This window comes from Aythya marila (assembly GCF_965140915.1).
Source record: "Aythya marila genome assembly, chromosome: 8".
NCBI lineage: Eukaryota > Metazoa > Chordata > Aves > Anseriformes > Anatidae > Aythya > Aythya marila.
The window spans coordinates 20,559,843-20,574,007 of NC_139049.1; the positions used below are offsets into that span (position 1 = coordinate 20,559,843).

Here is a 14,165-nt window from a genome sequence, read left to right on the forward strand (position 1 = left end):
TCCCCCCCCCCCGAGCACGATGCCGCGCAGGAATGTGAAAGGCTCCCGCCCGCCGCCATTTTCTTTCTTTCTTGGCAGGCAGCGAGTGGGGCAGGAGGCGGCGGCCGAGCGAGCATGGCGGACTACTCCACCGTGCCCCCTCCTGCTGCGGGCGCGCCCGGGGGAGGCGGCGGCGGAGGTGGAGGAGTGAACGATGCCTTTAAAGACGCGCTGCAGAGGGCTAGGCAGGTGTGTGCGGGCGGGGAAGGCGCCTCGGGCCTCCGGCGGCCCCTCGCCGGGCCGCGGCGCTGAGGGGACGTGAGGAGGGGCCCGGCCGTCGGGGTGTGTGTGAGGGGGGCAGCCCCGTCCCGTCCCCGCAGCTCCCTCCTCGCGCAGCCTTGGCGGGGCGGCGGGCGGGTTTCCAGCGTGGGGGAGGCAAATCTCGGCCGGAGACTGCCGGAGCGGCGCCTTATCGCCGGCCGGCGCTGCAGGGCCGCGGAGCGAGGCAGGGAATGGAGGCGGCGCAGCAGCGTGGCCCGCGTTGTGCGCCCCGTATTGTGTGCCCCCGGGCGCCCTCCTCGGTGCCCGCTAACCTGCTCAGACCGGTTGGAAGGGCTGCGGCCTGCGCAGCGAGGGCGGCCCGGCCTTCGGAAGTTTTTCATGCCGAAGTTTCATTTAGGGATTTTTCACCACGGGCGATGATTTCGCAGGCGAATTTTTCGCCTCGGCTGGTAATGACCGATCGCGGTTGTGGCAGCGTTTAAACATCTCGTGTAGCTGGAGTTACTGATGTTTAAAACAGTTTTAGTAGTCAATTTCTTCGTGGTACTATACTACAGTGTTTTTTGAGAAAGGGGTAAAAAAAAAAAAAAAAAAAGTAAAGTCCCTTCTAGAGGGGAAAAAAAAAGTTTTTGCTATTTGAAGGGTAGAGTTTATTTCAGCTGATGGAAAGGAAAATACAGGAACCTTTGGAGTTAAAAAATGAGCGCAAGTCTGTTAAAAGTATTTAAAAATTAATGTCCATTTGCATAGATTCTAATAGTTTTCTATTTATTTTGGATCACCTTAATATGCTTCATTACAGCACTTAATGCTGTTCAGAAGATGTGTTTTTTGTTTTTAATTCACATCTAGTTTTTGTTTAGATTGCAGCAAAAATTGGAGGAGATGCTGGTACATCAATGAATTCAAATGACTACGGTTATGGAGGACAAAAAAGACCTCTTGAGGATGGAGGTATGCACTCGCTACTGCTGCATTTATTGTTGTTCAGTATAGCCACGATGCCAGGAAAATTGCAGGTGGCTCTTTTTTTTTTTTTTTTTTTTTTCTGTAACATGGTAAAAAAACATTTTGTTCTCTTTATAGACCATGACATGCTTTTTCATTTTCTGTTTAATGGGGAAACTTCTTTGAAACCATTGTGCTCTAACTTGAAGTGAATGTAAGCCTGTTTCAAAAAATCTTAAGTGTGGCTTTAAAAACTATAAAGAGGATAACGTATGCCAGGGAGGGGGGCATATAAATTCATGGCTGAGAAACACTTAAACAGGTATGTCACTGAAGTCTTTTGTTTGTTATATGAGACAGATTGCAGTTTCTAAATTATAATTAGAATGGGAAGTGGTCATTTCTTAGATTGTTTCATATACTTTATTATTGCACAGGTTCAAATAAACGTATTTATGCATTTCATTGTAAAAGCATAGGACTTTAAAAAAAGACAGGAAAGTACATATTCTACCTTGTAGGCATTTTCACTTAGTTGGATATTAAAGTATATAGCATATGTGAATCCTGTTAAGATTGTACTTAAATCCCCTAGCTTGTTGCAGCTTTTTGGATTTGCCTTACACTGCAGTAAAGTTGTCTTCTGAAATATGTGTGTTTCCTCTTCTGTCTCTTACTAAGCAGCCAGTTTTAACTTAACAGGGTTTGGTATGTTTAGTATATACACAGAATCCTGGCTAAATTGTGGAAAGAAATCTCTGAGCTTGTTGAAATGTTCACATAGGTCTTATAAAAGAGCAATGCCTTTTTTTTCCTTTGAGAGTGGATTGAAACTCAGTCTACAGAATGTAACTAAGGCTTTATATCAGGAGTTCTTGTGTCCTGTAATAAAGTTTTTTTTCTATTAATGGTGAGGTTTTTAATATACAAAAATGAGCTAATGATGCTTCAGATGATATATGTAATGTATTCTTTTTATTTTATGTGTAGATGGCTCTTGGACAAGTCCGAGCAGTACAACACACTGGGAGGGAATGCCCTCTCCTTTTAAAGGCAGGAATTTTTATTTATTACCTGTGTTTAGTATGTAAACATGACATAAACTAGTGGATCTTTCTGGATTGACACAAATATTTCTTGGAATACGTGTCTGAATTTTTGCTGCACATAAATTGTGGTGGTTCATATAACCTTTATTTTGGGGTGGGAAGGAAGCATCTGAAGTCTATCTTCTCAGATACAGGTTAATTATGCCTTTTATTCCTTTACTGTACAAAAAGGATTTGAATGGTAGTGATGTAGTTGCTTTGAATCTGCTTTTTTTTTGAAGTTTTATGCTATGAAATGCTTGATATTTGGGTAGGAATTTCATACCAACATTCAGATTGAGATTGCATTGCTGTGTGATGCTGTTGTATTTCCAAATGTTGATCTAGATTTGTGGTCATTGTCAGATTTTTTTCTTTAAATTGTTGTTAATTTTTTTATGAATTTGATTTTTTCTTTTTTTTTCTTTTTTTTTTTAAACTATAGAAGCATCATTAGCTTGAGCAACCAACAGAGCTGAACTTTGTTCCTTGTCTTAGTTAAGTTTCAGTGACTGGGTATCTATGAGCAATCTACAATGTGTTCTGAAAACTGCCTTTTGTTAACCTACTGAATAGATACATGGAAAAACCTAACATCTTTTCAGCTGTACTAACCAAGTGCTGAGTGTTCGTGAGATTCTTTCTTTTATTCAGAAGATCAACTCCCTGAAATTGGACAAAAAAAAAAAAAGGAAAGGGGGACTAAAATACACTGGAAAGTTGCAATTTACACTAAAAGGTGTAAGCAGTTCTTGAATTTCTTGGCAAAAAAAATTAAAAAATCTTAATTTTGCAGATCAACCAGATGCTAAGAAAGTTGCTCCTCAGAATGACTGTAAGTAATTTTTATTTTGTTGTCGAAAAAAAAAAACTAAACAAGTGTAACCTTTTCAAAACAAGAATTTGAAACAGTGTTTGGTAGGTGATATTTTAATCAGTGAGGTAGAAGGAATGACTGGGAGCTTGTCTTAGTTCTTTAAAGCAGTGCAAATCTGCTTGCTAAAGCTGACGATCATATTAGAAACAATTGAGAATCTTTTGGCTATGTTTTTAGACTTCTTAATAACTCTTATAACGTAGTTTGAACAAAAGTGTACAAATAAGTTCTATTAGATTAGAGACTTAACTGCAAATCAGGCTGTTCAGATTTAATTTTAAAAATATTTATTTATAGCTTTTGGAAATCAGCTACCACCAATGCATCAACAACAACGGTAAGTTATGTTACATCTTATATAAAGTTTTCCATTGTACTAAAAGAAAAAAATTTCAACAAATTCTTTTACAAAAGTGATAATGTATAAAACAATTGCACAAATCAAGATCTGTGATATGTTGAAATTTAGCTTCAACAGTCCCAAGCCAAACCCTTAAAATGCATCTGGTAAAATCCTGCTGGCTGTGTTTTTCTCTTGGCAGCCAATGCTATGTATCAAAAATAGTATAAGGTAAATGAATTGCTGTTGCTTAGTATTTGAGCATAGGTAGAATAACCAAAAGTTGGAAGCAGATCTGAGGGGAAACGGATTGACACTATCTTGTAAACAAAATGGAAAAGTAATGGATTTAAAAAATAAATAGAAAAGATGTGGGCTTAACACATCTTATTGTTCAGTTACCTATGAAATTACCTACCAATTTACTAGCTTCCACTACTCTTTTCTTCCTTAACCACTTCCAACTATTCTTTTGATCCTTTACCTGATATTTTGCTGCACATAGATTATGGTGCTTTATACCCCGTTTATTTTGGTGTTCTCTCAGATACAGGTTAATTATGCCTTTTATTCCTTTACTGTACAGAAAGGATTGGTAAAATTCTGAAATGTGTGTATTTTCAGCATACTTTGAAAATAGGGATAAAATTTTTTTGACGCTACACTGGCCGTATACACACCTTGTTAATAGGAAAGAGGGTGAAAGAAAACAGATTGATTCATGTTAAACTTTGTGGTCGCTTTTGTATAGTCCTAGTTCTTGTGTCTGACTTTTTAAGTTAGTGGGAGGCAAGAATGCCGGATTAATGGTTGGTGCGCTAACTTTCTTCCTCAATTTAATAAGATGGTATGTCTAAATGTAATGTCTGGTCTCTGGATGATAACTGTCCCTTGTTTGATTTAACCTTTTCTACAGATCTGTGATGACAGAGGAATACAAAGTTCCAGATGGGATGGTTGGATTCAGTAAGTAGTCTGGACATAGTGTTGCAGTATTGTGAGGGATTTTACCAGATGCTTTTTTACAAATACCTTTCTCTGTTTTTCTGTTTGTTTTTTTTTTTTCTCCAAGTAATTGGCAGAGGTGGAGAGCAGATCTCACGCATACAGCAAGAATCTGGATGTAAAATACAGATTGCACCTGGTAACTATTCCTTTTTTCGTTTTTGTTCTGTTAGTTATTGTGGTAGAAAGTTCAGAAGACTGATCACTGCTTCTGAGTGCTTTCATTTATACCTTCGTTTAAGGTGTTTTGTGCTTTTTTTGTGTGCTAGTCATGGTTATCACAGGCTAAAGAAGTACAAAACATTGCAGTAGACTGATTTTTCTACTTCAGTGAAGTTCCAGTAGTTTGTGTATTGTGTTTAGTTTCATCGACTCTTTCTGCTTAAGACTATTGCTAAATTGGCTTTATTTTGTGACCTTAGATAGTGGGGGCCTGCCTGAAAGATCTTGTATGCTAACTGGAACACCAGAATCTGTTCAGTAAGTAACACAAATTCCTTGTATTCATATTTAAATGCACAACACACTTCTCCTTCAGATGTAAATACCATGTTTAGCTATTCTGTTTATAATAGTGTGTTTTGCATCCATTACAGAGACAATCTAGTGACAAATGTCTATAAAGAAAGAAGATCCTGATGCTTTAGTCAGATTCCTCGGCATACTTGTGATTTTAGGACAAAAGTATGGGTGTAATTATTGAACTGACACTTCAAAGTCCAAATTTTTTGTAGATTACATTTATCTAGCAACATACTTATTTCAGGTTGAGAATGAAATACACGAACATGCACTTTGAGGGGAGGGGAAACATGCTAACATATGCAGAAATGAAATTACTAACCAGAATTTGAAAAATGACAGGGAAAATGAGGAAAATCACTGAAACCTAAGATGTTACTCAAAGTCTGTTCTGTCAGAGTTGTTAAATATGTATTTGGTATAAACCAATGTATATGCAAAGTTATGAAAGTAATGCCTATGTACTACCAACCAGCAAAATGAACTTTATCCTTTATGTGTTGAAGGAAGAGGGCAATAGCAACAAAAATGTTTTTTGTTTACTGGAACAGAAATTTATAATTACTTAGAGACCTTCATTTCCTGGCTTGGCTGGAAATGATATTAAACATGGTAGTATATTTGGTAGTGCTTCATTAGCTGTTCCCATTTTATTTTCAGGTAAGGCCTGCAGCTAAATATTTTTCCTTTGTGAAAGTGGCATGGTATTCACCTCTTACCTTGCAGCCATGTATGCTGCTCTTCATGAACTCATTCCCTTAATGGGAGTTTCCTTTTTAATTATAGTTTATTCTGTTTGTGTGTTAGAGGGAAGAGTTTTTAACCAATATTAGTACTGAAATCATGATTTTATTTTTATGACTTACATGTGAGGTAAACGTACACTTGCTTTTGTCCACTGTTCTTGTAATAGTTATAAGTACAAATACCCTTTGCAAGCTGAATCAAGCAGCAGCTGTGACTGCTGAATATTAAGTGTTTTGTTCTATGTAATTATATTCAGGGATGATAGACATGTTTGAGGACCTAACTTATTTGTGTTCAGTAAAGAATTACCTTTTATGTTCTGACTTTGGGGTGATTTTAGGTCTACTAGGTTATTTTTTAGGTGTAGGTTATTTTGCTATTAGTTTCCTAAGTTACTGATGCAAATTTACTGAGTTTTTCCTGATATCTTAGAATGAAAGTGATTGCATTTCTTCTGCAGAAATTTTTCAGCAGATAGTAATTTTGCAGAGGGCCTTTGATGTTCTTGGTGTTTCTCAGTGTAGCTGCAAATTGTGAATTGTAGATTTTTTTTATTTATTAATTTTTAGCAAAGCCATGTATGTTGTAATTAAACTAATAAGCCTTCCAAGCTCTTTTTTTAAGTACCTTAGAAGATGACCTGTGAATTTGATAACTTGGACTGGGGTAACTTACAGACCCTGAAGCATTTTAATGCAGCTCAGGATATGGTTGGCTTCCTGGGCTGCAAGCGCACATTGCTGGCCCATGTTTTTCCATCAGCCAACACCCTCAAGTCCTTTTTCTCAGAGCTGTTCTCGATCCATTTCCTGCCTAGCCTGTATTTTGTGTTTGGGATTGCACAAACCCTGGTGGTTAGAAGATTGTGATCTTAAAGATGGTTAATTCCCACAAACTTGGCAAAACTTGTTGGTCAGATGAGGTAATACCTTTAACTGTTGAAGTAGCTGCTGGATGTGTTTTGCATTTTGATGCTAGAGGAGTACACATTGGAAAGAGACCTGGCAAAAAGATAAAAACAATTCTCCAAAGAGTTGTGTCGTGTTTCATACCAGATTACTTTTTTTTTTTCTCTTTCAAGATTCTTAAGGAAACTACACTGGGTTGTGCTCTGAGGATTTGTTAAATATGTGTATATGTAGCAGCAGGTGCCCTTCATGCACTTTTGAAACTAAGAACCAAGTGAATGATGATCCTTTTTTTTTTTTTTTTTTTTTTTTAAACTGTATTTCTTCAAGCAGAACAGGTTTGAGCAAGTGATAATTGTAGGAGTAAGTGTATTTATAAACACTTATATTCCTTTCCAGATCAGCAAAAAGATTACTTGATCAGATAGTTGAAAAGGGAAGACCTGCACCTGGCTTTCATCATGGTGATGGACCTGGAAATGCAGTCCAAGAAATTATGATTCCAGCAAGTAAAGCAGGACTAGTTATTGGTAAAGGTGGAGAGACGATTAAACAATTACAGGTATATATGAATCTTATTTTTACACACATGGTAATAACAGATACAGATTTGAGCAAGTATTGATCTCGCTTTTGTTGAATAGGAGCGAGCAGGTGTCAAAATGGTCATGATTCAAGATGGTCCACAGAACACTGGTGCAGACAAGCCCCTTAGGATAACTGGAGACCCTTATAAAGTTCAAGTAAGGAGTCCTTCAGAATTCATAGTATTTTAAAATCCATTCTGATGTTGCAATACCTAAACAAAATTTTACTCTTCCTTATAGCAAGCCAAGGAAATGGTGCTGGAGTTAATCCGTGATCAAGGTGGCTTTAGAGAGGTGCGCAACGAATATGGGTCAAGAATAGGAGGAAATGAAGGGATAGACGTAAGCATGGTTGAAAAACTTGTTCACTGTATTTTGAGATGTTAATGTTAAAATGTTAATGTGGTTTACGCCATTGAAAGTTATTAACCCAATTCCAAAAGTGTTTGTGGCATGTAAGTATTACTTGATTGTTGATGAAGATTTGCCTTTAAATGGTGTGCAGTACTCACTTTATATTACCAGCAGTTCTGAAGAGCTTCAGTTAGCTGGAGAATTTAAGTCTTAACAATTTAAGTCTTAAGTTTTATGACTAAGTACATAAAGATGGATGTCATGGAAATTGGAATTTGGCCCATTACAGAAGAATATTTAATTCTACCTATTATGCAAGTCATGAGCTAATAACTGTTCATGAGAGATGAAGCTGAAAGTTCCATCTGCTAGAATCTGTGGTTAAGGCCCATTAGAACTTCTGTTCTTTGCTTGTGGGAAGCATAATTTCAATTGATGCCACTATAAGAACTTGCGGTACAAGGATGTTTCTTTTTGATGTTTTCCTTCAGAATTCGCTGAGTTCGTGTCTTAATTGTTGGTATTAAAAAACGCACTCCTCAAAAAGCCTGAAGTGGCACAGAGCTGGCCTGAGTTTAATATTCTAAGATGTGACCACTTAAATTTTGTGTATTTTGTAGGAATGTTTGCATCATCAACATCTTGTAAAAATATGTTCTCTTTTAAGGTTCCAATACCACGATTTGCTGTAGGTATTGTAATTGGAAGAAACGGGGAGATGATAAAAAAAATACAGAATGATGCCGGTGTTAGAATCCAGTTTAAGCCAGGTTGGTAATACATGTATAATTTACTGTGATTTAATACAAGTTGAATGGATTGCATATACTGAAATAGTTCAATTTTATTCCAGATGATGGAACAACTCCAGATAGAATAGCCCAAATCACAGGGCCTCCTGACAGATGTCAACATGCTGCAGAAATTATTACAGATCTCCTTCGAAGTGTTCAGGTTGGGTAATGCTTAACATTGTTTGTATTAACATTTTAACATTTAACATGTTAACATTTAAAATTTCCTGTTTGGCTTTTGGAAGGACATAATGTTTTTAAAATGAGTGTATAACAATAAAGTAATGTAGTGGTATCTAAATCTCCTTCAAAGTTAAGTCTGGAATATGAAAGTTTTTACAACTACAGTTTTGGGAGTGGCAGGATGGCAATGGTAATATGGATCCATAGACATGGTACTCAGTCTGGTCTTTTTAGAGCTGCTTCTGTTGTCTTTTATTAATAACCAATATACTGTTGCTTTTAGGTTGAAATCAGTGTTTAAAAGATGTTTTTAAATGCGTATTACAAGATAGACCCCACCACTGCATTTACAGAAAGCAGGCAGAAATGATACCTTTGTATGTGTGAAGCTTCCTGGTTTTTTTGAATGTCATTTCCTTACTTGTCTTTTGTATGCAGAATTGTTCAGATCTTACAGAATACCTGAATTATGTTTTAGACGTATTTTATTAAAACTGAGTAATAACATCAGATTTTTCTTAACAAATGGTGTGATTATTCCAAGCAAAAGTATCATGTTGGGTTTAGTGATTGGTTTAGGGTAGCTTTCATAGAATGTGTTAATTTGTGCTTTTTCTTTTTAGGCTGGCAACCCTGGTGGACCAGGACCTGGTGGTCGAGGAAGGGGTAGAGGTCAAGGCAACTGGAACATGGGGCCTCCTGGTGGATTACAGGAATTCAATTTTATTGTTCCCACTGGCAAAACTGGATTAATCATTGGCAAAGGCAATGTATCTTACATATATGCGTGTGTCTGTATGTAGTTAAAAATAAATAAATAAATAAATCTTTCCTGTTTATACAAACACCATGCTAGAGAGGTATTTCAAGAGAAACCTTTGCACGTAATTATGTGTACAGCACTCCTATTATTCTTTTCATTATTCCTTTCCTCATCAAAACACATACCTCAATATCAAGAAGCAATCAATTTTTCTAACCCGTGTTTTTAATAGTAATAAAAAGTAAGCTACATTGGTAGTGTTAGGTAGATTCTTAAAGAGATATTTTAATTAACTTGTATTTGAAACTGCTTCATCAGCCTAGAGTTACTGCATCTGTAAATAACTTTTAAAACTAATTTTTGTATATTAAGGTGATGGTGTTTACAGTGGAATCACACATAAGAAATGTTACAGGTGTCTATTATAATGATCGCTTTTCATAGAATTTCATTTTCAAATAATTTATTGTATGCTTCTAAATGAAAATGTTAATCTTTTGTAATGTGTTTTCCAGACACAACAAGTAGGCTGACATAGTTCAGTTCTTGACCTGACAGGTTGATTTTTATTTTTTTTTACTGTTATTTTTAATTTTTTAAAATGCCAAGTGACCTCTGTTCTGAAAATGTGCCTGCTAATGATACAAGTAATGTCTTGGGTTTCTGTAAGAGGAGGAACTATTTCAGGGGAATTTCTTTCTGGTTTTAGTGCACTGCAGAAAATCTTAACTACTGCTATATAAGAAGGTTTAATTTTGTATTTACTGGTAACTGTGGGTAGCAGTTGCTATTCATGACTAATCTTATATTTTTACATGAACAGGAAGAAAACAGTATTGTAGGAATATTTTTTTTTTCTGAGTAACAACATTGCGGTTTTAAATATTTTTACTCATTTATTGCAGTTAAGGCTCTACCCACAACAAAGAGGCTCTTTGTGTTATTGGAATAATGTTCTTACATGGCATAGGTTACTTACCAGTTCTTAAACTTCCATATAGTTGATTTTCTCTAATTTGACTGAATCTTAGTGTTTTTGTTTTAATGCATATCATAAATGCTCTATATTGCTTTATAGGGGGTGAAACTATCAAAAGCATAAGCCAGCAGTCTGGTGCTAGAATAGAACTTCAAAGAAATCCTCCACCTAATGCGGATCCAAACATGAAGATGTTTACTATCCGTGGAACACCCCAGCAAATAGATTATGCACGGCAACTTATAGAAGAAAAGATTGGAGTAAGTGTATAACTATTTTTTTCTTTTACTCTTACAACTAAATAGAGTAGTATCCATTTTGGAGATTTTTATTTTACTTCTGAATTATCAGATAATTTATAATAAACAGTGGTAATTGTGTTGTTTAAAGTGATAAAACTGCTAATTTAAGATAACATTGTGTCCTGCCTGGTTTCAGTTAGGACAGAGTTAATTAAAATAAAACTGCAAATAAACAAGGGCTTGAAATAGGTACTTCATTCAGTGTAGTATAGTTTTTTGTTTTCTAATAATGTGTTCTTGAAGATGCCCACTTTGTGCATAACAAAACATATGACAACTTCAAAGGTATCCTCGGTATTCTTAAAACTAGTAAACTACAGGTTTTGTATTTCAGTCTCAGTATGTTTAGGTGCAGTTTTAATTCTTCAGGTACAGTTCTTAAAACATACTGTACTTTGTTTGCATGTGTATGCACGTAAACAAGTTGACAGCCTATTTTTTGTACCTGATCTTATAAACATGTAGTTATTAAGATTAGCCAGATTTAGACATGTCAGTTTATTTTTAAACAGTGACGTCCTTTTGTTGTTGAAACAACTTGTGGAAAAATCCATGTTTATTTGTAAAATCATTTTATCAAGAAAACTGAAATAAATGCAACTTAGTTATTACTGCCACAGCTGCTTTTAAGTGTATTCGATAACTACTTATAAACCTAATTTATCAAAAAAGACTTGACTCTCCAGTCTTTATTTAAGAGCCATCAAACCTTTTGGATTGCATTCTTAAATGGTTCAGATTTATACTTCTAAACTGCAGAAGAACAAAGACTTGGGGGTTTATTTTCATCTGTGCTCTACTTTCATTTTACAGGGTCCTGTAAATCCATTGGGTCCACCTGTTCCTCATGGACCCCATGGTGTTGTTCCTGGCCCACATGGACCTCCTGGGCCACCAGGTCCTGGTGCTCCCATGGGACCATATAACCCAGCTCCTTATAATCCAGGGCCTCCTGGCCCTGCACCTCAGTAAGTATTGCTTCAGCTAGCTTCCTTTTTTTCCAGTGATCCTGGGACTGGCTTTCACTGTGTTTCACTTAATGTTTTATAGTGGTCCTCCAGCTCCATATGCTCCGCAAGGATGGGGAAATGCTTATCCACACTGGCAGCCACCAAATCCGCCAGATCCAGGTAAGAAATGTCAACAGTTTACTGTAGTGTGATACGCATTCAGTAAAATCCACTTTGTCCTTACAAATGTGTGTTCTTACTGCATTTGTGTTACGCTGGTAAATCAGAAAAAGTTGCTGTTCTTCAGGTTTTTCTTTATAGATGCTCAATTTATACGTTTTATGCTTCTGTGTTGCTTAATTTGTTGAAATTGAGTTGTCACAGCTGGAATATGCTTCTTTAATGAACGTTTTTGATCTTGCCTCCCAATTTATGCTACTTCTTACAAGGTGCTTGCTTAACTGATTTTGTGCAAATCAGTTCATTATTCTTGTAATGGAATATGATTAGCTTTTGTTTTTACATAAAGTTCTTTAATTAGGATGTATTTTCTTTCCTAATACTCAATGAGTCTTTTTATTTTATTTTGAACAGTGTCCCTGATCCTGACTTTGCCCAGTATGCTGTATTATGTATTTCTAGCTTTTGTTCACGTATACGAAATTGCTCCTAAGAATATGGTACACAGATCTGCTCAATCCTTCTTGACTATTAAAACTTCTGTTGAACTGTTGCAAGTAAAGTGGATAGGATTATGTGTTTTGAGGCTTTGCTTATAATGGTTTTGTATTTCCTTCTGAAAGCCATCTTTGGAGAATCTGTTTCTTCTACTTCTGTTTATCTTTGTCAAAATCAGGATTTTTTTCTTGATTACAACTTCTCGAAGTTTTAGTCTCCTGACTTTCTTTAAAAGAGTTACTTCCTTTGGTTGGACTAGAGCAAGTGGGGAAACTGAACTGCAGTCCCAGAAGGCATGGTAAGGCTAGATACTTGAGTCACTTGTACCTCATTTGTTTGAGGTAGACCCTCTTCAGAACTTCAACTGAAAGATCTCAATTTGATTTTTGTTTTAAATGGAGTAAATATTTTCTGATAGCCACTGGTCCTGACAAAAGTGAAGTAGGATAGGGCTTTGGGGAATGTTGAAATCTACAGAGTTCTGTTCATATTCAATTCTTTTATATATCTGTTCTTGGCAAAGAACCGTCTCTATTTTCAGTTCTCAGACTTCTACGGTAGCTTTGCATGTATTCCATTTAGTATTAAAAAATGTCTGTTAACAGTATTTAATAGTAAAATGATTCAAAGTGACTTGACTTGAATTCTCAGCCTACCAACTGTCATTTAATGCAATACCACTGCCAAAATGTTGCAGTCTTCTTCACTCTCACCTTTTCCTTGTTTTATGAAATTATTTCTCTGCATAACGATGTGTAAGAAAAATGACAAACACTCATCTTGACGTCATCTTGATGATTTTATCATTGTTTTTCAGATAAACACTTGTCTTGCAAATCTAATGAAGTTTTTCCTAGGTGCAGCTGAAGTCAGTGTTTCTTTTGACTAGCGTTTACTTGAATGAATTTTTTACAGGTGTTTTTTTACACTTATTTCAGTGAAATAAATGGATTATTGCAGTCATTTTTTCAGATACGCTCTCCAAAATCATGCTTGTGTCACATGACAGTGGAGCTAGTTACCAGATTTCTTTGGAGATTTAATGAATCCCACACAGTGTTCTTCTATTCTAGAGCAATAGCTACTAAGGGGTGTGGGGTGGAACCAAGCAATGGCTTTTTTATATATTTACAGGTAACTTTAGAGTAGTACATGTTAGTTTTATGTTAAATGACACTGTGCCAATATCAGTTGCATCTGTCATGAGCAGTGTTGTTTCTTTATCCAAGCTGTTCAATAGATGTGGTTCCTCCTGCTGTACACTTTGTTCAGTAACTAAACGTGTTAAGCTGGGTATGTAACGGTTTGGGTTGTGTGGAAACATTCCTGTAATGCATAATAGGTTATCCCTTGACAGTCTTCCTCTTTCCACAGAAAAGTTGAGCACAGTCCCAGGGCATATTGCTTACATCCGCTGTTGTCAATGCAAGCAGTGTATTTCTAAAAGGGAAACAGCTTGTTAACTTTGCTTTCTGTATGCTGATCTATTATATGCATTTTATCTGGTTACGTTTGACTTTACTGCCAAATGAAATACTGCATGAAATTTGTTGTTTCATGTCTCTACTTTGTTCAAGGAATACTTTTATTTCTCTTCAGTTAGTCACTCACTTACCTGTTTTTGGTTTGGGGGAATATTCTTTCGTTCCTGTATATAGTTCTAAAACATTTTGTTGTCTGTGTTCTATGTGAAGTTTTTCCATCATTTGGCCCCATTTATTTGCAGATACTTTTGTTATTTAAGGATGCAAATGGTGTTAAAAGATACTGGTTGTGTTATGAAACGTCATAGTCTCTAATAGTAGATTTACAATTTCTGTGGTTTGCCAGTCTGTTAATGTAATCAATCTCTGTGTGATTCAGCAAGAAGAATAACCGT

General features: G+C 36.3%; 1 protein-coding gene across 15 annotated transcripts in view; it reads left to right on the forward strand.

Moving 5' to 3' along the window:
• Positions 1 to 13: 13 nt before the first annotated feature.
• FUBP1 (far upstream element binding protein 1) overlaps positions 14 to 14,165 on the forward strand; it is a 37,479-nt gene continuing 23,327 nt past the window's right edge. For 5 of the 15 annotated variants that reach the window (XR_014318000.1, XR_014318001.1, XR_014318002.1 and 2 more), the window contains exons 1-17: positions 14 to 228; positions 1,125 to 1,215; positions 2,200 to 2,262; positions 3,094 to 3,132; positions 3,472 to 3,511; positions 4,431 to 4,480; positions 4,587 to 4,658; positions 4,942 to 4,999; positions 7,096 to 7,258; positions 7,341 to 7,439; positions 7,524 to 7,625; positions 8,305 to 8,407; positions 8,491 to 8,591; positions 9,238 to 9,379; positions 10,456 to 10,616; positions 11,472 to 11,626; positions 11,709 to 11,788. Coding sequence is in view for 11 of the 15 variants with exons in the window: in XM_082765660.1 (XP_082621786.1) it covers positions 115 to 228; positions 1,125 to 1,215; positions 2,200 to 2,262; positions 3,094 to 3,132; positions 3,472 to 3,511; positions 4,431 to 4,480; positions 4,587 to 4,658; positions 4,942 to 4,999; positions 7,096 to 7,258; positions 7,341 to 7,439; positions 7,524 to 7,625; positions 8,305 to 8,407; positions 8,491 to 8,591; positions 9,238 to 9,379; positions 10,456 to 10,616; positions 11,472 to 11,626; positions 11,709 to 11,788 (1,633 nt within the window). In the remaining 4 variants the exon portion in view is untranslated. The remainder of the gene's footprint in view (positions 229 to 1,124; positions 1,216 to 2,199; positions 2,263 to 3,093; positions 3,133 to 3,471; positions 3,512 to 4,430; positions 4,481 to 4,586; positions 4,659 to 4,941; positions 5,000 to 7,095; positions 7,259 to 7,340; positions 7,440 to 7,523; positions 7,626 to 8,304; positions 8,408 to 8,490; positions 8,592 to 9,237; positions 9,380 to 10,455; positions 10,617 to 11,471; positions 11,627 to 11,708; positions 11,789 to 14,165) is intronic. The other 10 variants (XM_082765670.1, XM_082765667.1, XM_082765668.1 and 7 more) reach the window with 5 other exon arrangements.